This window comes from Lampetra fluviatilis, chromosome 26 (genome assembly GCF_964198595.1).
Source record: "Lampetra fluviatilis chromosome 26, kcLamFluv1.1, whole genome shotgun sequence".
In the NCBI taxonomy this organism is placed as follows: Eukaryota; Metazoa; Chordata; class Hyperoartia; order Petromyzontiformes; family Petromyzontidae; genus Lampetra; species Lampetra fluviatilis.
The window spans coordinates 8,446,557-8,469,576 of record NC_136300.1 but is presented as its reverse complement, the minus strand read 5'-3'; the positions used below and the strand labels follow the sequence as shown (position 1 = coordinate 8,469,576).

Below are 23,020 nucleotides of genomic sequence, written 5' to 3'. Positions count from 1 at the left end.
GTCTTTGCATCTGAATGTATGTGTGGTTAATCTCGGATAACCTATAGTCGGTCTCTCCCGTGAGCTCCAACAAACCAGCCGTCGACACTTCACATGGCTTCAAAATGCACCATGGGGTGTGGTGACATCACCGCCACTCAATGTGAATGGCAGCTTTTATTGTTAGAGTATTATAACCACCCAGAAACGTGCATGAACGCTCGTTAATTGTCTGTAACCATCTTAATATATAGGGGACTGCAGAGCTTGAGGAAATGTTGGTACAGGCTTGCTGCATGCCTGCTGACCTCCCAGCTCTTCTGTGGTTCCTCGGCGACTGTGAGGTGCAGTCTGCATGAACGAAAGACTCCGCGCTATGAAACTAAACGTGATCGTCAACATTACTATACCCTGTTGTTTGCGTGTAACGTGATCGTCAACAGTATCATATCGTGTTGTTTGCATTTGTGAGTGGCCAGCTAGCCTGGTGCATCGATCACCGCACTTACCATGTGGTGGCGTGTGTTTCCTCTCTAGGAATTACTTGAATTTTGTCACCGAAGAGATGATTGAGCCCTTCAAGTAAGTGGGCGCTATCCACGTTCCACCAACACAACAGGCTTCCGTCGATACCCAAGCCGATGGAGCTTTTTAAAAACTCTTTGACTTGCCAACTGATATCGTGCACCGCATCGTAGCTTGATCGAAATATCGACAGATGGAACTCAATTGTCAGGCTGTCTGCTCTCATGAATGTTAATTGCTCAACTATCGGCTGCTGTCGTCTCATCGGCGAGGCCGTATCTATGACCATGGTCTAGCATGTTCAGCCCGTGCCTGTGTTTAACCAACACCTTGCAGCGCATAACTCGTAACTTCCTCTCTTCCGCGTTCTCTTTGCTCTGCTCGTCTGTGGAACTCCCTCCCATTGTGTCCTCGAGTTCATGTTGTAAGGTAAAGAAAGGTAATGCCCTTGAGCGTACTCGATTGCGCCACTGATAGCAAAAGGGCCTCCGCTAGAGGGAGGTCTCGAGGCTATTTAGGCCCACTCGTCAACTGAGGTGGGAGCATGCATGTTTATTAAACTTCTTTCGCACCGTACGTAGCCAACCGTGCCGATCAGAGGTATCATTTCTGGTTGTGTCGCTTCTGAAAAAGAGCTATACAGCTCGGTGGGCCTTACCAGGTAAAATAAAAATAGTGGTGGGAGTACACACACTTTACCCCACCACATGCGACCTGCCGATAGACAAACTCCAGTTGTACCCATTTTTAGAGCTGGGTCGACAGTGGCGAGGTTTTTTGCGAAAGTTCCACCGTTGTTTCAACTGCCACACGTTGCTAAAAATGTAACCGGCAACCTCTGGATTGCAGATCCAGGTTTTAAAGCCCCGAGTGCGATGCATTGCCATAGTAACGCACCACTTTAGACAATCGCTGTAGCTCTCCCCTCTCCTGGAGCTGTGAGATGTTCTTCTTCCCATGGCTATGGGCCGCGGTGGCGAGATGTTAACTACGTCGCCTGGTATACAGGAGGTCGTGGGTTCGATCCCGACCCTATTTGGAGTTTGCATGTCTCCTCTCCTCGTGGTCGCGTGGATTGTTCTCCGGGTCCTCCGGTTTTTCCCTCCACATCTTGAGTCAACGTGCGTTTTGGGGTATTTGGCTGCTATAAATTTCCACGTGATGATGATAAGTCACTTTGTTGAGCCATCATTTTGTCGCCAGGTCGCTTCTGACAAACAGCTCGGTGGGTCTTACCTAAATAAAAATAGTTTAGTTTATGTTGTGGCTTACAGGTGGCGAGCCGAGGTCACCACCCCCTCGGTTTCCCTGACGACTCGTGTGCCCCCCCCCCTCCCACACAGAAACCTTCCCCGAGCCATCATCATCTCGCTGCCCATCGTCACCATCGTCTACGTGCTCACCAACCTGGCGTACTTCACCACGCTGTCCCCTCAGAGCATGCTGGAGTCCGAGGCCGTCGCAGTGGTGAGCCCGTTTAACCAGCTGGCCCGTTTCTGTTACTTTCTCCCCCACCCCCCCCCCCCCCCCATATATACACACAAACACACGTGTGTACGTACGGACGGCGCTTTGGTCAATCCACTGCTGGATGTGGTTCTCCCGGTCCCCAGTACGTGCCATGGGGTATTTGACCGTACACCGATTGGTGCGAGTTCGTGAAGATGGGGAGCGTAGAAGTACAGTACAGCAATTTATTTTTGCTGCAACCCTGCCCCCTGCTGCTCTCGGCGTAGGCCCGCAGCAGTCTGCAACCGCCTATATTTATTCATCTTGAATTCCCATTCTTCGAGCACTTTCCTGTGCGCAGAGTCGCCCCCGGCTGCAACAGCCACAGCTCCTGAGAGTCTCGCTTCTCCGTCAGACCTTTTTTATATGTGGGGTGTTCACTGTGTTAATGAATACTGAATAACAAGATTATTCAGGTGTTTTGTCAATCCACTGCTGGATGGATGACCTCCAACAATCGTGTAATCCATCCGAGTTGGAGGGAGGGCTCAGGACTGGTTCAGATATCACTCGCCGCTGATGTTCGTCTTGGCCAAGAATCAAACTCGGGTGGGCCGGGTTCACTGTGTAGTGTGCTAACCACTGCACGTGGAACTTATAGCTATAAGGTCTGTCCGTCTATTGACACGATTTTATTTGGCCATGATAGGTAGGAGGACTACCTTCGTTTAATTCATACTGTAAAGTATTGCAATGCCCTCTTTAGTGGGGGCGAGTTTTTACTCGCAAAATAATTTGAATGAATGAATGATGTGTCATCGGTACTTGCTTAAATCTTGAGTCGCATTAATCCAGCACTGTGGAGGCAGCGAGGGTTGGTGGATGACCGCACAGATGTTGTTGTGAAACGCCCTTCCTGTGGGCGTCAAGGAGGTGTGCCATCTACTGGTTCTCCAGGATAAGTCGATACAGCAAGTGGACTAAACGCCATAATTTTTCATCCGTTTGGGGATAGTGTTATATGTATGTATGTTGATCTTCTTTCGCATCGTACGTAGCCAACCGTGCTGATCTGTGTTTCTGTGATTCGCAATGGCGCCGTGCTGATTGGTTCTCTGCGTGCCCAGGACTTTGGGAACTATCACCTGGGTGTGATGTCCTGGATCATTCCCGTGTTCGTCAGCCTTTCCTGCTTCGGCTCCGTCAATGGGTCCCTCTTCACCTCCTCCAGGTGCAACAGACCCCACCCCCACCCCTAATGCCAGTGTTACAATAAATAAAATAACCCTATGCGTCCTGGCGTTTGGGCCACCCTCTACATCTGAACCGCCGTGTCTGTGTCTGCCCGCCGTTCGCTGTGCCGTGCCATGCAGGTTGTTCTTCGTGGGCGCTCGGGAAGGGCACCTGCCCAACTTGCTCTCGATGATCCACCGGCGCCTCTTCACTCCGGTGCCTTCCCTCCTCTTCACGGTACCTGCAGCACCCTCCACACTCCTTAGAACAAAGATTCACCCCTCCCCCCGACTCCTGTATAATCTTATCAGAACTGTTGGGGAAAGTGCTGTTAGCGGGCGCCTATGAAGGCCGGTACAGCACACGTGGGTGAGAGTGGCCAGCACCACGCCCGGCCTCCTCCATCTCCCCAGTGGCGATGTTTACTCCACTCCGAACCAGTTACTTATTTCACGCCGAGTTGACCTAGGGGAGGCCCTATGCACTTTCCTTCCAGCATCTCACTCACTCATCCATCCACCCACCCACCCACCCATTCACCCACCAGCAATCTCGACCATTCACCATCCACCAGAAAATGACTCACCAACTTACCTACTCACCCACCTACCCACCAATGTCTCAACCATTCACCCACACACCAGCATCTCATATTCACTCATGTACTCAACCACCCAAACACGACGAATGGGACGATACCTGTTTTTCTACTGCACAACCGAGCCAAGCCGGGACCGTGCCGAGACCAAGCCCGGCATGACTCGGGAGGCGCCAGATTGTTTTTCCATTGTGCAACGTGAGCCGTGCCGCTGACGTCATACGCAGCAAACGCACGGCGAACAAGGGGTTCACCCTGCCCTCTGGCGCTGCTCGACTCCGAGCCAGATTTAGTTGCGAGGCCAGAGTTGCACGGTCTGGTTCTGACTCGGCTCAGCAGATGGCCAGTGGGAAAACCCCATGATAGGTACATGCGACGCACGCGCCAGTGTGATTCGCATCTGCCGGTGGATAAAGGGAGCGTTATCCGGCTGTGTTTAGAACAGGCAGGGCCGTATTATCCAATAGGCACTGTGCCTACGCCAATTATTCAATAGGCACAATAGGCCTGTTAGGCACAAATATGCCTATTACCCAATAGGCACTGTGCCTAGGTCCTACGGAAACTAAAGAGCCTACAATAAAAACATGTAACCAATATATCTTCTTGAATAAATATATTTATATAGCAAGGATAGGCACAGTGTTTCAAATTAAATCTGCTTTTCTGCGGCACACAGCATGCTCCCACCGAATTAGGGCACAGCAGACTAAATACTGAACGTATCGGTAACGACATCTGTGTAGCGGCTGGACGAAGTACGCTTGAAACAAGCGAGGGACGGCGGCTTTAGTAACATGGGCAGTACCAACTGTACAAAGTTATCACTGAAGGCCTACAAAACAGAAATGCTGAGAGCCTTACAATGACCTTAATCCGGCCCTGAGAACAGGTGGGCAAACGCACTCCGTGGAAAACCCCAAGTCGCTCATGCCCACCCACCCGCCCTCCACTCCCGCTTCCCCCAGTGCCTCATGACGCTGCTCTACGCCATCTCGGATGACATCTTCTCCGTCATCAACTTCTTCAGCTTCTTCAACTGGCTGTGCATCGCCATGGCCATCTGCGGCATGATGTGGCTGCGCTACAAGGAGCCGCTGAGACCTAGGCCCATCAAGGTGAGCGACTCCACCGTACCGCTTCGCACCGCGATTTCGGTTTCCTATAACTGGGCAATAGTACCATTGGTACCTCATTTGCCAGTAAAAAATATAATTGGTTTTTTACCCTTTTATCTGGCAACAAAACTGACACCTTTTTTTACAAGGAGTCATGTTTGCATAGGTAAAAAAACAATTATATTTTTTACTGGCAAATAAGGTTCCAATGGTGTAAATGCTTACCCTGAGCTCTCATACTCTGATGGTGCATTGTCTTTGAGTTGTGCGCCTTTTGGCGTCATGTGGTCCAACACCATGTGAGACTAGGCTCTAAGGAAAGCTGTCTCGGGTGTGGACCAATCAACTTTAAGGACAGTGCATACATTATCAGACTTTTATGTTTTTTGTTTGCATTATGACTGCAGGTATTGTGGTCTATGCAAACATGACTCCTTGTAAAAAAGGTGTCAGTTTTGTTGCCAGATAAAAGGGTAAAAAAACAATTATCATGGGCAATTGTATTTCACATGTTTAATAATGCATTGTTGTAAGTGTTGTTGAACTGCAGTTCACTCAGCCTGCTGTAAATGAATATAATCGTGGCAACTTTACAATCTATAATTCTTTTAATGTCTCTGGCCATGATGATGTTGTATGACCGCTATGTCGTCTGTGACGCCGGTAACGTTTTGCAAAGCATCGACTTGGGTAATGGCTATGTATTTAGAACAGTTAATTCTCGTGCTTGTTATTTCATGATGTAATTTTGGGTAAATAGCACGTACATAAACGTGTGATGTTAATCACAGATTTTATATTTTGCACTCGGACATTACGATTATCGTGGACTTTGTCTCGTACGATATATCGTGGAGAATCTCCACATCGTGGTACTACCCTGTCGTGCAGCGTCTTGGGTGCGGGGTTTGTAGCTCACGCAGAGATGCAGCCTGCGTGGCACAAGATAAAGATCCCCCGTATAGCCTTCACAGGCTCTAGGGACAAGTTCTGTTAGCGAGTAGCACCTATGAAGGCCCGGCACGGCCCCACAGGGTGGGTAGCCAACACCACGCCCGGCCTCTACCTAGTGGCGATGTTTACACACCGCACCAGATACTCATTAGAGGCCGAGTCGACCTAGGGGAGGCCCAAGACCGCTTCATATAATCGTGAGCAGGAATTGAAATCGGGTCGCTCCCCACTGCCGCAGCCTGCGTGAGGCCTCCCCTCACGCATGCAGCTCAACAAGGCAGCTGCAGGAGGCAGTTCAGCAAGTAGGTTCACGGTTTCCTCCATCCCAATCGATTTGTCCTCTCAACTCTATCTGTGCCCCCCCTCCCCCCCCCGTGGCGTGGCAGGTGAACATCCTGCTGCCGATCTCGTTCGTGCTGGCGTGCATCTTCCTCATCGTCGTGTCCGTGGTGGTGACGCCGGTCGAGTGCGGCATCGGCCTCGGCATCATCCTCACCGGGATCCCCGTCTACTTCGTGGGCGTGCGGTGGCAGAACAAGCCGCCGTCGCTGCTCAACCTCATCAGTGCGTGGCCTCCCCCCCCCCCCCCTCACCAGTCACGGGGGGCACCAGCAGCTGCCACACCCACGGGGCCATGGGAGATCCGTCTTGCTTGCCCTACGATTGCGCTTGTTGAGCCATGGAAGCCTCTCCGAGTCTCAAGACTCGTTTGCACAGAGCGTCCTGTCAAGTTGTTCGCAGTAGGGGGGGGGGGGGGGCAACATGGCTGCTGCTGCTGCTTGTGATCCCAATGGACGCCACGGTGACGAGACATTAACTACCTTGCCTGGTGTACAGGATGTCGTGGTTTTCGATTCCGCCCCTGACGCCCGCTGTATATTTGCAGCTTGCATGTTCTCTTTTCTTGTGGTCGCGTGGATTTTTCTCCGGGTCCTCCGGTTTTTCCCTCATTTAGAAACACGCGTTTAAGAGTGTCTGGCTGCTATACATTTCCACCGGATGAGCCACTTCATTGGGCTCTCATTTGTGGGTCGGGTCGCTTCTGAAAAAGAGCTATTTCACTCAGTGGGTCTGACCTGGTGAAATAGAAATAAATTTTGATTTAAAGCTTTCGTGACTGCAGGGATTTCATATTCTTGGTTCTTTCGGTAAAGTCACGTAGAATGGAAATAAGAAAATAATAAAAAAAATTTTTATTATATTATTTTATTATGTTTTATTTTTATTATTTTATTATTTCCATTCTACGTGACTTTACCGAAAGAACCAAGAAGATGAAATAGAAATAGTTTAGTTTTAATACTCTCTGGTTCTTTCGGTAAAGTCACGTGGAAAGAAAATAAATTAAATAATAATAGAATACGACGTTTCGATTGCAACACAAGCAACCATCATCAGATAAGAATGAATGAGAAAACAAACATAGTATACTTAGAAATAGCAATCTTTGGAATAACGTAATCAAGCAGGTAGGGTGTTGACTGTTGTGTCAGACGGACTCTGGGTTGTATTGCATTATATTTCTAAGTTTACTATGTTTGTTTTCTCATTCATTCTTACCTGATGATGGTTGCTTGTGTTGCAATCGAAACGTCGTATTCTCTATGGGAACCTCATTTGCCAGTAAAAATATGATAATTGGTTCTTTACCCTTCTATCTGGCAACAAAACTGACACCTTTTTACAAGGAGTCATGTTTGCATAGACCGCAATACCTGCAGTCATAATACAAACAAAAGAACATAACTCTGATACTGTGCACTGTCCTTAAAGTTGATTGATCCACACCCGAGACAGCTTTCCTTAGAGCCTAGTCTCATATGGGTTGGACCAGATGACGCCAAAAGGCGCACAACTCAAAGACAATGCAACTCAAAGACAATGCACCATCAGAGTATCAGTTTTGTTGCCAGATAGAAGGGTAAAGAACCAATTATCATATTTTTACTGGCAAATGAGGTTCCCATAGTGTAGATGCTTGCCCCGAGCTCTCATACTCTGATGGTGCATTGTCTTTGAGTTGTGCGCCTTTTGGCGTCATCTGGTCCAACCCATATGAGACTAGGCTCTAAGGAAAGCTGTCTCGGGTGTGGATCAATCAACTTTAAGGACAGTGCACATTATCAGAGTTATGTTCTTTTGTTTGTATTATGACTGCAGGTATTGCGGTCTATGCAAACATGACTCCTTGTAAAAAGGTGTCAGTTTTGTTGCCAGATAGAAGGGTAAAGAACCAATTATCACGTCGTATTCTATTATTATTTAATTTATTTTCTTTCTACGTGACTTTACCGAAAGAACCAAAGAGTAATTCCTGCAGTCACGAAAGCTTCGAATCTAGTTTTAATAGTTTAAGTTGTATGTATGTACGTTGAACTTCTTTCACTGTGCTAATCGGCCGTGATCCCAGTTGAGTAAATTGCAGGTAACTTCTAAGCATCTTCTTGGTTCTTTCGGTAAAGTCACGTAGAAGGGAAATAATATTATTTATCTACGTGACTTTACCGAAAGAACCAAGAAGATGAATCCCTGCAGTCACGAAAGCTTTAAATCGAAACTTCTAAGCAGTGAGGTGTTTGGCCGATGCTGGTTACATCCACTGTGTGTGTGTGTGTGCTGGGGAGCAGCGGCATAGCGGTTAGCGCGCTGCGCTACGAACTCGGCGACCCGAGTTTGATTCTCGCCCACGGCCAATATCGGTGACGATTATCTTTAACCGGTTCTGGGCCTCCCATAGGTCGACTCGCCCTCAAATGAGTACCTGGTGCGGTGTGTACAATCATCGCCACTGGGGAGACAAAGGTGGCCAGGGCGTGGTGCTGGCCACCCCAGCCCCTCGTGGGCCGTGTCGGCGTTCATAGCTGCACGCTAACAGCACTTTCCCCAACAGTATGTTAAGGCTATTCGGGGGATCTTTGTCTTTGTGTTAGCTGGGGGGGATGGCCAGCAGGGGGGGTGTGCAGCAGGGGGCCCTTGGGTTGGTGGGTGGGGTACAGCTCGAGGTTTTCCACTGGCTATTTACCGAGCCTGAAGAAGCTCCTAGCGCGTGGAGCGAAACGTCGGGCACCGTGCCGAAACAACCCGCGAAAGCACGGCGGAGAGATCTACCCGGCACAGCCACGAGGTCTCGCGCCATGCGTGGGAGGAGTTGTGTTTCGCCCGCTCTGTGGGAGACGAGATGAGTGGTGGGTTCGCTGTTGCAGTGCCACTGCTTCAAGATGAATGTGGTCACGAGCGGAGTGCTCCCTTTCTCTTGCAGGTTCCATGACGATTCTCTCGCAGAAGGTTCTGGAAGTGATCCCGCAAGAGTCGTGACCCTTCTTGCCCCAGCGATGCCGAAACCTCTCTACAGCAAAACCACATTCTCTACTGTGTTTGGGAGGGGGGGAGGGTCAGGGGGGGGTTGCCAATTTGTTACCAGACTTGATTTGGAAATGTTTTGCTCCTACACACTCATACAAACAGAAACGTCTGTGCCACACACTCCATCAAACATTTGCCGCTTATTAAGTTCTCTTAGCTGTCCATGTGAGAAAGTATTCGGCAGGAGGCCTTCGAAGCTCTGTTTTTCTTCGAGCCATATTACACGCCAACGTTACAAATCTCATCAACTCGTTCTTGTGGACACTTGTTTTTTTTTTAAACGACTAATTTATTACTGTACTTCATTCCCTTTTTTTTGCATTTACATCTCTAGTGTGTTTTTTGTGTGCCAGCAAAAGTCCTTAAGACACTGTTTACATAGAGTCGTGAAACGGAGACACCGCGAGTGTCGGTTCAGCCTCGACCACAATATTAATTCACGTGGGGAACAAGGAGAGCTCTTTCGCGTATTCCTAAAAGCCGAGTATTTTGCAGCAGCCGTTGCGCACAATTCGTCTCTCACAGCCAATGGTAGTTGCAGAAAAGCGCCCCCCCGCCCACCCGGGTCCCAAAGCATTTACAAATATCGGGAAGTTTTGTCCTCGTTTCAAACTTTCCAGCCTCACCCTCGACTTGTCTGTTACGGGCACAGTCCAGAGGGGCTGGCTGCCTGCCTGGTGGGGAAGGGTCCGGCAGGTCCAACGTGAGCGAGAGAGAGAGAGCAGGAGGAGGGAGGCCGCCGCCGCTCACTGTGTGGGCAGTGCTAGTGGTGGAGTGGGCGTGGCTTCGTGAGTGGGCGGGGCTGGAAAGGGGCCGTCCAGGTCGCCTGCAGCAGCCGCCACGTGTCCTGGTTAAGCCCCACAGGAAGTTTGGTGGCCATGCGTAAGCAGAAAAGGGGTCCTGAAAAATTAGCAGCGTTTTATAACTTCGGCTGCCGTTGTACGTGGCTGTTGTCTCTGGAGTTCTTTTTTTCCTCTCTCCCCGTGCGTTTAAAAAGAAGGCTATTTTAAATGGCGACGTGAAAAGGCCGAAAAGTGTTTGTCCCATGAGTTTTTGTACACTTTAATGCATACACGTTAGGAAATGTGTCATTTGTAAAAGCAATTAATTTGTGATTGAAGTCATACTTTATTTAAAAGAGTTGTGGGCGGCATTACGAAAGACTGAGGCCGTTGATACTTTTAGAAAAGTGACATGTGCCATTGGGTGCAAACATTCCCAAAGGAGCTTGCATAACAACGACTGAACATCTATTAAAAAAGAGCTCATGGATTCCTCCGGTCTGAAGATTCTGACTATGGTGAAGTATGTTTAATGTGTGACCACATCCATTGTGCACGTTGACGAATGTACACATGAAACCGAATAAAACAATACACGTACGAGTCTCTTGCATACGTTTCTTTGAGAGCTAACACGAGATATATTTTAATCAGGTCAAGCTGCAGCTCTGCAATTTCACACGCCAATGGCTCGATGGTATTTGGCCTACTCTTCCACACTGGCCAGAGTTTTCGTGGAAGAGGTGTGGGTACCCACACTTTGCCCCCACCACAATTGACCTGCCTGTCGATCGACTCACTGCAATTTTTGATGCGTAATCAGTGAGGCCTTTTGGCTGAGCTCTGCTCGATGAAATGAACACGTAGTTTACAATCCAAAGTCACACTGGAGAGAGATGTAATTATCCCTTGAACGGTGACCAACATCTGGGCCTCCCAATAGGTCGCGTCGGCCCTCGGCCATGGTTTGACTCGCACGCTCCGAGCTGTGAGTCAAACGCTCCCATCAAGTTTGCCACCTGGCTTCCCGGGTAGCTCTGATGACGGTGATACTTTAAACGGCGCGCATACTTTACTAATAAAAAAAAACACATCACAACCCGATCTAGCCGGGTCGTGACATTGTTTCACACGCACGCGGCACGCATTGGCGGTTCTTCACACCCTGACGTGGCCTCGACTCATCATTCGCCGTGAACTGGAATGACCATTTCACGAGAGACAGAAATAGCAGAGGGCCAGTTTGAGACTGGTCCAAAGCTGAGCACTTCTGAGAGGGAGAAATGAGCTATTTCTCGTTCGCAGCGATCCGCCTCGGACACGGAATGTCTTCTCGCGTCGTGCTGGCAATGCTGGCTGTGTTTGTGTGTGTGTGAATGTTAATTCACCACGCCGGAATACCGATGTGTGCCATACCTCTCTCGAAACGCGAGCGTTTGAACCGACGCGGTATGAGATTCCATATCCGATAAGATGAACAATTTTGGAACATTGGGTACAACATTTTACGTGGTGGAATTCGTTGGAAGGCTGAATTTGGGAGCTGTTTCCATGCGGTGCTTGTATAAGTGTAATTGCCTCTTCTTTAGGCACACAAATAGACAATCTCGTGATTGTAGTCATTAGCACGACTTAATCTGGAAATGAATAGCTAAATCTGTAAATGATGAGCAAGTTCCATCATCGCAAAGTAACAGTGCAGGCTGCTGGAAAACCGTAGGTTTAAATCTACACACGACAGCACATTATGCAAAAACCATGAGCAGTTCATGAAGAAGTGCATTGTGGTCCTTTTTATCTTCGACCACGTGAAGGGTCGGGCGAAACCGGGCTGGGATTTTAATTCGCGATCCCTTGACTTTGAGAGCCCAAGCGATCTAACGCGACTGCACACAATTTAAATCATGAGGCAATAACACTACCAACACATATTTGTCACTCCGCATTAGAAATGCCAAAAAATTCGTCCCATCAGCTTTCTTGGAATGCACAATTTCAGCAACAAGGAAACACTGGACCGGTTCGACATCCAGTGTCTCATCAGCAGTCCGGCTCGCCTGAAACCAATGCTGGTGAACTGCCTAAATGTTTATAGGCAAGGACACTGTTAGATGTGGATCCTAGTTCGACGAAAACATGGAGAATACATAACACAAAATAATTTCCCAGAAGGCCATGTGGCTGATAGGATGTGTAAAAAATATATGTACTGTCTACGTGTCTTTTCATCACAATCATCAAATCATCAGCAGCATCTATCCATAAATCATCAGCGTCACACGCGGTTTTGTCGTCCGAGTTTCCGAACTCCCAACAACTGAAGTCGACAAGCGCAACTCTGGGCTGTCGCTTTGAAGTGCCCAGAACGACAATGACACTTTAGTTATACTCTTAGTTTCTTCGGTAAAGTCACGTAGGTCAAAAAATTGAATTAAAATTTATAAAAATAAAATAATAAAAATCACGACGTTTCGGAGGCAACATAAGTCTCCGTCATCAGGTGGGACCGTCACAGCCAGATTTGCTGTATCACTTGATAACGAAGACTTGTGTTGCCTCCGAAACGTCGTGATTTTTATTATTTTATTTTTATTAATTTTAATTTCATTTTTTTACCTACGTGACTTTACCGAAAAAACTAAGAATATGAATCCTTGCAGTCACGAAAGCTTCAAATCTAGAACTTTAGTTATAATAACACACACACAATGTTGTGCTTACAATGTACAAAGCTCCTCAGCCTTATGCAGACCACCAACTCAATAGAACTTGCATGTGTGCCCAGTTTGTCGTTTTGATAGACCACCAATTCCCCCCCCCCAAAAATGTAAAATGCGCCCAACGATAAAGCAGCAAGCAGTGCCACAAACGCAACTGTCGACCGGTTTCCTTCTGATCAGGGTTCATCAGCACAGTGCAATCTTCAATGTTCGCTGCTGGCTTATGCCTCTGCGAGCTCCCTATATGGAGAGGACATTACGCCTTTACTCGATGAGAGCCCCAGTAAGCACTTGCCTGAGCAGTCGCTCATTCGAGTCTGTCAACGAACGATGGCGCGCCGTGGACTCTGCGATCACCCCGCATGCCCCGGATGGTGGGGTGGGGGTCGAGTGACCTTTGCGGATGATGAATCCTGCTGGGGCAGCTCGAGGCGGAGCGAGGCCAACGAGGACACGGCCTCGTTTCACCAGTTCGACTCCAGCCCCGGCCAGCACGGCTGAGCGTGAATGCGCAAAATATCAACATTCTCACGTAGACCCATCCTCCCCCCATCTCCCCCTGTCCCCCCCCCTCGCTACTCTCCAGGATGGAAAGCGAGCAGCGGAAGGAACGGGGAAACGACTCTTTGTTCGTCGAGTGCTGGATGGCGCAACAGTTGCATTCGGATGCACGACATACTCAACAAACTGAACTGTAGTAATAGGGTTTTACCCTTTCAACTGGTACAAAATCTGACACCTTTATACAAGGCATCATGTTTGCAATAACCACAACACAAGCAGTCAAAATGCAAACAAAGAGAAACAACTCTGATGATGAAAGGACAGTGCACATCATTATCATCATCAGAGTTGTTTATTTGTGTTTGCATTTTGACTGCTTGTGTTGTGGTTATTGCAAACATGATGCCTTGTATAAAGGTGTCAGTTTTTGTACCAGTTGAAAGGGTAAAAACCTATTATTATATTTTGCCACTGGTAAAGGAGGTCTCATAGTGTAAACTGATCTGTTTTTGTTTACCAGGTAAGGGCCGACTGAGCTATAAAGTTATTTTTCAGAAGCGACCTCGCCGCAAATGATAGCTCAACGAAGTGGCTTATCGCGTGGGAATTCGTAGGCTGCCAACAACTCTGAACCACGCGTTTCTAAATGTGGAGGGGGAAAAACCGGAGGACTCGGAGAAAAATCTCGGCGCGAATGTGCGGAACATGTAAACTCCAAATATACCAAGCGTCAAGGTGCGGGGGATCGAATCCACCACCTCCCGTATACCAGGCGAGGTAGTTAACATCTCACCACCGTGGCACGGACACATTTATTATTTATTAAAGCTGTCGCAATGCTGTACTATTTCGTGAATGTAAACAAACTGAGTGCGATTCTTTGCTGATCCTCGTGGGGCCTGCTTCCTGTCCCTGAGCCCTGTGCCACCACTCCTGGACCCTGGCTGGCTGGCCGCGTGACCACCGCATGTGGCTCCACGGGGAGTAGCTGTATCAGCCACGTGTGACGGGAACATATTAGGCGCTGCGTTGGCAACGTCACAGAGTGGAACACGGCCGGCGTCCGGAATAGACGTCTCATTCGAGAACCAAACATCGCTTTGACATTCCTCCTCTCGAGGTGCTGGTGATGGAGCCATCAACCTCATCAGAACATCCCCAGGCCGGATGCGCGACATCTCCTTTATAAATGGAACATTTGAAGTCACGGGTCACAGCCGTGCGATTGTGGCCATGCACCCCCAAACGATGGGCCACATCGTAAACCCATAGAGATACACAGAGACCCTTAGAGATAAATAGGGACACAGATATACAGAGACTTATACATTAAAGACAAGCCACTGTAGTGCAATTGCGGCCATAGAACCCAAACAATAGACCGTGTAGTAACCCACTGTAAAATCTATAGTCTTTGGTTCTTTCGGTAAAGTCACGGAGGTATAAATAAAATACAGTAAAACCTTGAAATGCGAGTAACCTGGTCTGCGAGTGTTTTGCAAGACGAGCAAAAATGTTAAATAAATATTAATTTGATAAACGAGCGAGGTCTTGCAATACGAGTAGTACGTGTATACGCTTTGTCTGCCGAGCGTCACGTGATCACAACTGATATACGAGTGATTTGGATTACAAACACGTTTCCGAAACGAATTATGCTCGCAATCCAAGGTTTTACTGTAAATTAAAATAAAATAAATTAAATAACCCACTGTATTCTGCGCTCATTCAACGGATGAGGGATCCCAAACCGACACGAAACTCTCTGCTGAAGCCCTCTCGTCGTGGTCAAGCAGACCTCGTCATCGCCGTTTAGCTCTTGACTGTATTGCCGTGCGCAACGTTTATCGACATCGCGTGACAATGTGTTCCAAAGTTGTCCACGCTCATTGTGGATGTCACCTCGAAGCTCAGTGGCTCTGTCGAGAACTCTCCTGCATTGCACGCCTGCTGACCTAGGACGAACAGGACGACGGTGCTTCTTCTTCAGGAACTGCTCATGGTTTGGGCAAAAATGCACAGGGGTCACGTACTTTTTGACGTAGGTACGTTGAACTTCTTTCGCGCCGTACGTAACCAACCATGCTGATCGGAGGTGCGACAACAAATTGAACACGTGGTTTGCGCGTGTTTTTTTGAAGACCCAGCCTCGACTTAGGCCATGAGTCCGTTGCGGAAATTCCACGTTCCTATGGCGGTCGTGAATTGATCACATAGGGGTAAACATTATTGACCTTCCGCCAAGTGGGTACTAATTTTAACGACCATGGAGAGGTGATGGACTCAGTCATGGTCGGGAATCACTGTAATGCGCTGCTCTTACTGGCTGATCTATATATGGTACGTATATATGAAAATATATCCCAGCCAAATGTAACTTCTGAAATAATATCATTCGTATTTAAACATTTGCTTTAATAAGCGTAATCGCCAGACTACTCATTCAACAATAATAACAACAACAACACCACGCCTAATAGCGGAACGAACAGGATCACCAACAAACACAAGCGCAGTAGCTATAACGACAGCAAATTCGTTCGCTTCAAACTCACGGCTCCGTTGTCGAAACCAGCACGAGGCTGCCTTCAACAGAGGCTCGAAGCGACCTGCGTCACGTGGGGCGCGCACGCCGTTATGACGTCACCACTGCGAGGCGATGTTCTTCGTACTCCGGGTGTTGATGCGCATGCGGGGGGGGGGCCTCTCAACAAAATGTACCACTCGAGCACGCAATGCTGAGGTCCACCAGCAGTAAACATGTTTGTGTCCCATCTAGGTTCGCGTGCGGTCCTTGTTGTTTGTGCGTTCAAGCAGGCGGGAACTCCAGTAGACCAGGTGGGCCTCACCCGGGGACACCGACTATGAATTTGGGTGCTGACGCGCGCGCGTGTGTGTGTGTGTGGAGGGACGAGTGATGTTCGTAAACATGCTTTGTCGCGACGAATAAATAACCAGCGGTGGCACAGCAGTTTGCGCTCTGCGCTCCGAACCCGGGCAACACGGGTTCAATTACCGCTCACGGCCAACACCGGTGACGATTATCTGAAATCGGTGCCCGCGCCTGCCCTAAGCCGACTCAGCCTCAGGCCTGACCTAGGTCGACTCAGCCTCAAACTGGTACCTGGTGTCTCATCATCGCCATTAAGGAGACAAAGACGGCCGGGGCGTGTTGCTGGCCACCCACCACCTCGTGTGCCGGTGGCGGCCTTCATAGGTGATCACTAACAGCACTTGCCCCACCAGTCTGTTTAGGCTATACGGGGGGTGAGAGGGGGTGGTGGGTATTTGTCTTTGTATTGAGAACATTTGTGAGGTTTCACTTATGGACTGGAAGACCAGTTGACAGCTCTGGTGGGGCTACTCAGTGGACGGGGGCTGCTAGGGACACGCGACAATGAAGAACGTTTGGGAGCCGCTGCTGTGAAGCGTAGAGATGAGCAGAGGTGTGGACTCGAGTCATGTGACTTGGACTCGAGTCAGACTCGAGTCATGAATTTGATGACTTGCGACTCGACTTGGACTTGCATAACAATGACTTTGTCCCACCTATGAGATGTGGACTCGAGTCATGTGACTTGGACTCGAGTCAGACTCGAGTCATGAATTTGATGACTTGCGACTCGACTTGGACTTGCATAACAATGACTTTGTCCCACCTATGGAGATGAGGTCCTCGCGTTGTTTGGAGCGACCCATCGGGTCGAATATTTGTGCACGAGCGTTCGTGCTCGTTCTGACGACGCGGCCGTGGGATGCCAGCGACGTTCTCTGTTTGTTTGCGGGCACATTCCTCCAGCAGGCAAAGAAAAAATCACCCCGTGTACTCTCTGGAACTGGCCCGCACAGGCTCGCCAGCGCCACAATCTTGCGCCGACACTTCAGAAGTCAGCGCGTGGAAAATTCTGTTCACGCGCGTCGGCAGCGGCGGCAGACGAGTGCGCACTCACCTCTCGAGAGCCTCCGCGTGGACTCACCTACCCCCCCCCCATTCCAACACGCCCCCCCCCCCACACACACACACACCTACTCGGTGTAACGATGGCTGTCGAAATTTTCATGCTATTGACAAACAAGTGCATGAGTCACACTCTCCCGTGGCCTTAAATGTCCGCGGGTCCTTGTTTGAAATGTTGTACCCAGAAGCCGTCCCGCTAGGGTATGGCGAATCGTGGTGACCGCCCCGGGCCCCGCGCTTTGGGGAGGGAGGGGGGCGCTTCCACGTCACGGCGTCAGATGTAATACCGCCGCTTTAGTTTGAAGGCGTTGGGGGTGGGGGGCACAAAGTGGGATTATTTGGCCCGGGGCCCCGCACTCCCAAGGGACGGGCCCTGGGGGATATCCATCACAATAAAAGCCGAGCTGGTTTTTCAAGCCAAGCATTGACACACTATCTCAACCCTTCCCTGCAAAATGCAGTGCGTGCTCACGCCGACAAATGATTCTGCATAATAATGGGTTTTTTAGAAACATAAACGAGCAAAAATACCGTAGTTCCCATTCCGTTTTATGACGAGACCCACCGCCTTTCATCTATAGAACATTACAACTGCTTAACACGTAGGCTTTCGCGACCAATATTGTTCATAATCAACGATTTTTGGGTTTAGATCGCGTTATTTATAAATGTGTCGTAACCCTCCACCACCCGACACGGCCAATCAGTAAAAAAAGTGTCACGTTGACAAAAGACAAATAGTTCACTGCTTTAGCCCACCGGTGTGTTGAAGCGTGAAACCACAACATTTACAATTTGAGTACGACGTTTCGCTGGTAATTGCATCCAGCATCATCGGGCAATTCGCCTCACCATTCTGGCGAATTGCCCGATGATGCTGGATGCAATTACCAGCGAAACGTCGTACTCAAATTGTAAATGTTGTGGTTTCACGCTTCAACACACCGGTGGGCTAAAGCAGTGAACTATTTGTCTTTTGTCAACGTGACACTTTTTTTACTGATTGGCCGTGTCGGGTGGTGGAGGGTTACGACACATTTATAAATAACGCGATCTAAACCCAAAAATCGTTGATTATGAATTACAACTGCTGCCACTTGACTGAGCGTTCTAGGTAATCATGGCTTGGCTTCGCGAACGAAGATCTAGGAAGGACATCCACGTCTTCTGCAGGCACGCTGGTGGCTGAAGAGGCCTATGCGGGACAAGCAGGTCCTGCCACAACAGCTGCAAGTATAGGTCTGATCTGGGATGGGTGCTGAGGGATCATGGTTCTTCCTCCTTCTCCTTTTGTCCTCCATACGGGCCCTGCGGGTATCTTCGAAGAAGGAGGTGGCCTGGTGGACTGTGTGCCGCCAGGAGTGGCGATCAGCTGCTTGTGTTGCCCACTGACGGTGATCGATGCAGCAAGCAGTGAGGGACTTCTTCAGGGAGTCTTTGTATCGCTTTCGTGGTGCCCCTATGTCGCGATGGCCAGAGGACAGTTCCCCATACAGCACAATCTTAGGTAAGCGGTGGTTCTCCATCCTGGCGATGTGCCCTGCCCAACGAAGCTGTGTCTTGAGGACCTCCGCTGACTCGAGGACTTCAGTGTTGGCGACGAAGTCACTCCAGTGAATATTGAAGATTGCGCGGAGGCAGCGCTGATGGAAACGCTCGAGGAGACGTGACAAAATGTATCGCGTGTGTGTGCTTCTCCTAGATGATGGACTGCACCTTTGTCGTAACTTCCCACTGCTAGGGCTGGGTAACGGGCTCTGCCATTCCTTTCCTTCCACTCATTCAGAAGTGACATACGAACTCGCCTGTGACGTTGCCTGCTCACGGCGTGGCCATCCATCGTTAATCCAAATGAGAGGGAGGAGTATAAATAAATTCATTCGTGGCCCGTACGGGGATCGAACCCGCGACCTTGGCGTTATTAGCACCACGCTCTAACCAGCTGAGCTAACCGGCCAACATGCAAGGCTTTGGGGGCAAATCAATTATATAGCGCGAATCAATATGTGCCTCTGAATGCTCAACACGCGTATCAAGCAAAATATTATTGAGCGTCGAGGTGATATTCACCTTTTAAAATATATATATCTAGTAGCGCGTGGAAGATATGGATAATACTGGAGCTATGAGAGAGCACAGTGTGATTCTTAATATTCTATTCAAAGACGGCTTCACCGCTCAGGCTGATGCAGGACATCACACGAGCCTTTGATGGCCTTTGACACATGCCGCACAGATGGAAATCTGCACGTGTCCTTACGTAACGAAGCGTGAGGGCCACCCGCCCTCCCCATAGCGTTTTGTGTCAAAGTTTCCGGCACCACGTCGTTGTGCCGTGTTGCCCAGCTTGTAGCGAATGCTGTTATTGACTTGTGTGGGGTGGAGCGGTGGCGCAGTGGTTAGCGCACCGCGCAAGGAAGACGTCAAACCTCAGTTCGACTCCCCCGGGGCTCGGCTAACATCAGCGGCTCAGAGTGAAATCTGAACCTGTACCGGGGCTTCTCGCCCTTCACCAAACATGCACTCACCAGCGCGGTGAAGTATGGTCAAACAATCTCCCGTGACCAACATTTAAATGTCGTAAATTATGGATGAAATTATATTGATCAAACGAGGCCAGCCTCATCGCCTAAAATTCTGCAAATGTATTTCGTTCAGCGACTAAATTGACAGCTATCAGCTTCGAACACGAAACCAGCTCGCCTTACTGTGTACATGATATATGTATCCACGCACAGGTACTTTACATTTGATTCGGAGTGTAACGATGCATCGATTCAACGATGAATATCGATGTTAAGACTCACGATTTACGCGTGGCATATCTCGTGTGTGTGTGTCTGCGCAACGATCGATGTGTTATAGCGATGTAAATTATATGCGGGCTACGCTGACTTTACTCTAACACCAACGGGGACGAACTGCAGAGTGACAGGCCAGAAAATAAAATAAAACATCGCAAACGAGGTGGTGAAATCGACACAAAACAACGTATTCTTTCATAGATTCTCGATAGATTCAAATCTCTGGGGTGTCGAGAGTGGGCGGGATAATAACGCGGTGATCTTAAATTGCTGGGTTGACAAGAATGGTTTACAGCACGTATCGCACGTCGTAGGATAAAGACATTATATTTTTATCATTCAACTTGTCCAAGGGATGAGGCTGAACTGTTGTCTCCACGTTCTTGAGTGGAATCAATGAAACGAATCAAAAAGCCCCAGCTCTCCTTTGACAGACACGTGGCCTCAATGGATAATGATGTGTCTCCTTATAAATAAAGTTCATCCACCTCAACATTAAACAATAGATAGACAATGTAAATGCTATGCGCCATATAGACATTCGTTCAACACAATAACGGTGATTCTAGATTTGAAGCTTTCGTGACTGCAATGATTCATACTCTTAGGTTCTTTCGGTAAAGTCACGTAGGTAAAAAAATAAATTAAAAGTTAATAAAAGTAATGGAAATAAAATAAAATAATAAATCACGACGTTTCGGAGGCAACACAAGTCTCCGTCATCAGGTGGGACCGTCACAGCTAAGCACTTGATGCAGTAATTTTAGCTGTGACGGTCCCACCTGATGACGGAGACTTGTCTTGCCTCCGAAACGTCGTGATTTATTATTTTATTTTATTTCCATTATTACTTTTGTTAACTTTTATTTTTATGTTTTACCTACGTGACTTTACCGAAAGAACCTAAGAGTACAATAACGATGTTTGCATGTCCTCCATGTAGACCTTCTCTCGCGCCGTGCGTTCGTTACATCAGCCCACGTGTTCTCTGGACGTAGAGTTTTGCAGCAGCAGCGTGTTCACGCGGGCGGACTCTGGACCGGTTCCCATTATTTATGAGTCGCATCTGCTGCAGCGCGTGGCCAGGTACGGGCCAGGTGGAGTTTGTTACGGGCCATCAGAGTCCTTCACGAGCCCCGCGCTCAGGAAATCCAGACTTGGAGCATTTCATGAACATGCCTGCGCATAACATCGTATAGAAATCCCTCCTACACAAAGACTCATTATCAGCAGTCCTACATCATGATACGATGCCTGACTACAATGTGGAATTACACACACAATATAAATGCGATACACACGCATTTGAAGACGCTGTACAGAGACAGTGGGCACATTTATTTTGTAAAGGCTGCAGTCGCAGGCCGAGGCACAGACGGAGAAATGTCCACGATTCTGGACTGCAACGAAGGGCTCGACAGCGCAGATCGCCGTGGGAAGGGAGTTCCAGAATGCGTTTGGAGGCAACCAGGAGAATGAGCGCACGCGACTGCTGGTTCGCAACACCGTTACCTGCGGCTCTTTAAAGGACTGCTTTTTAACGTTGTTATATATTTTTTGTAACCAGGTAAGGCCCACTGACCTATGTGGGTCTTTTTCAGAAGCGACCTGGCCACAAATGATGGCTCAACGAAGCGGCTTATCACGTGGAAATGTATATCGACCAAATACTCTAAACGCATGTGTCTAAATGTGGAGGGGAAAACAGGAAAAATCCACGCGACCGCGGAGAGATAGAACCCGCACACTCCAAATATACGAGCGTCAGGGCCGGAATCAAATCCACGACCTCCTGTATACCAGGCGAGGGAGTTAACATCTTCACATGCATTCTGGCTCTTGAAATATTGAGGATTTTTTATATCCAATTGGAAAAATAATATATTCTTGTTACTTTGTCGACCCCGAATTTAATTTTTCTTTCAGTTCCTTACAGTCCCACACTCTAACGGCTATGTGGTCAGCAATCCTGGGATGCGTCACATTTTCTCCACGTGTGTTCGTGCCGTGAACATTTTTTTGCCCACTCCAAGTCTCCAAAAACGTCTGCTAATGTCAGCGACGTCAACCCTGTGGTATAACCTCATTTGTCCCTGGATATATCTTAAAACCAAACCACTCCAAAGCGCAATCTCGAGGAACTGTGGTTGTATTTTATCATTTTTATAAATAAACGACCGAAGGATGAATTTCGTTCAAATAGTTGATGTACGGCAGTATATTTAATGCTATACGAGTTAACGTTTCCCAACTAATGTTGAAAGCGCGTGTACATTAGCTCCGTCCGTGTGTCTATTCGTCTGTCCGTCTTGTTTGCTGTCATGGGGAGGCGAAATAACTCGTAAATACCGTTAGACTTCAACGAAACCCACCTACGTGGTTGTGCTGTCATTGGGAACTTACCCTATTCAAAATGGGCAGCAATGGTCAAAGGCTTGCCCGAGGCATCCCAGGCGATGCCGTTATCCCCAGGCCTCGCGGGGTTCTCCAAACGTGACCACACCGCGCCCTGAGTGCCTGGCCGAGGGGGCCCACCGTTATAAATGCTCATTAAATACTTGGAAAGCGTTACAGAATCCGCGCACGACTCTTCTTTCCTGGTTTAAAATATAACGTGTGTATTAAGTTAGCCGTGAAGACTTCTCTAACACGAGATAAGGCGTGTGATGTTTACGTTCGGCCGTATTTCCCACCAATACACACACGCACACGTGTGCGCGTTTTAGTCAAAATCAAGGACTCCTTTTTCTCCTATCGCTGCTACTATACAACTTATGTCACCGGTCACATAACACGCATCACTTGAAGTCGCCGACTCATGTTGACGTTCGCAAGTTGAAGCCGAGACGCGGGGCGTGCGCGCAATGTCACAACTATTTCAAAGTCTTCGACCCGTGTCTTTTTTTTTACTTACACGCGGTCAGTGCACTATGCAGATAGCAATCGTTCTTCCACCGATAACTGTCCCATCCGCTATGAGATGACTATCTGCGCTCGGGGCACCTGTCCCGTGACCAGGGCAATCAATGGGCG

At 48.6% G+C, this 23,020-nt stretch overlaps 1 protein-coding gene and 1 non-coding gene across 2 annotated transcripts in view; one reads left to right on the top strand and one right to left on the bottom strand.

The window, feature by feature from the left end:
- Positions 1–10,601, top strand: part of SLC7A5 (solute carrier family 7 member 5) — a 58,626-nt gene extending 48,025 nt beyond the window's left edge. The window contains exons 5-11 of the mRNA XM_078868655.1: positions 517–561; positions 1,848–1,971; positions 3,081–3,184; positions 3,327–3,423; positions 4,753–4,902; positions 6,243–6,420; positions 9,116–10,601. Of these exons, the coding sequence (XP_078724781.1) occupies positions 517–561; positions 1,848–1,971; positions 3,081–3,184; positions 3,327–3,423; positions 4,753–4,902; positions 6,243–6,420; positions 9,116–9,171 (754 nt within the window). The 3' untranslated portion in view covers positions 9,172–10,601. The remainder of the gene's footprint in view (positions 1–516; positions 562–1,847; positions 1,972–3,080; positions 3,185–3,326; positions 3,424–4,752; positions 4,903–6,242; positions 6,421–9,115) is intronic.
- Positions 10,602–19,066: 8,465 nt separating this feature from the next.
- On the bottom strand, positions 19,067–19,140 carry TRNAI-AAU (transfer RNA isoleucine (anticodon AAU)). The gene has a single exon. It is a non-coding gene; the product is annotated as a tRNA-Ile (tRNA).
- Between the last annotated feature and the right edge of the window lie 3,880 nt (positions 19,141–23,020).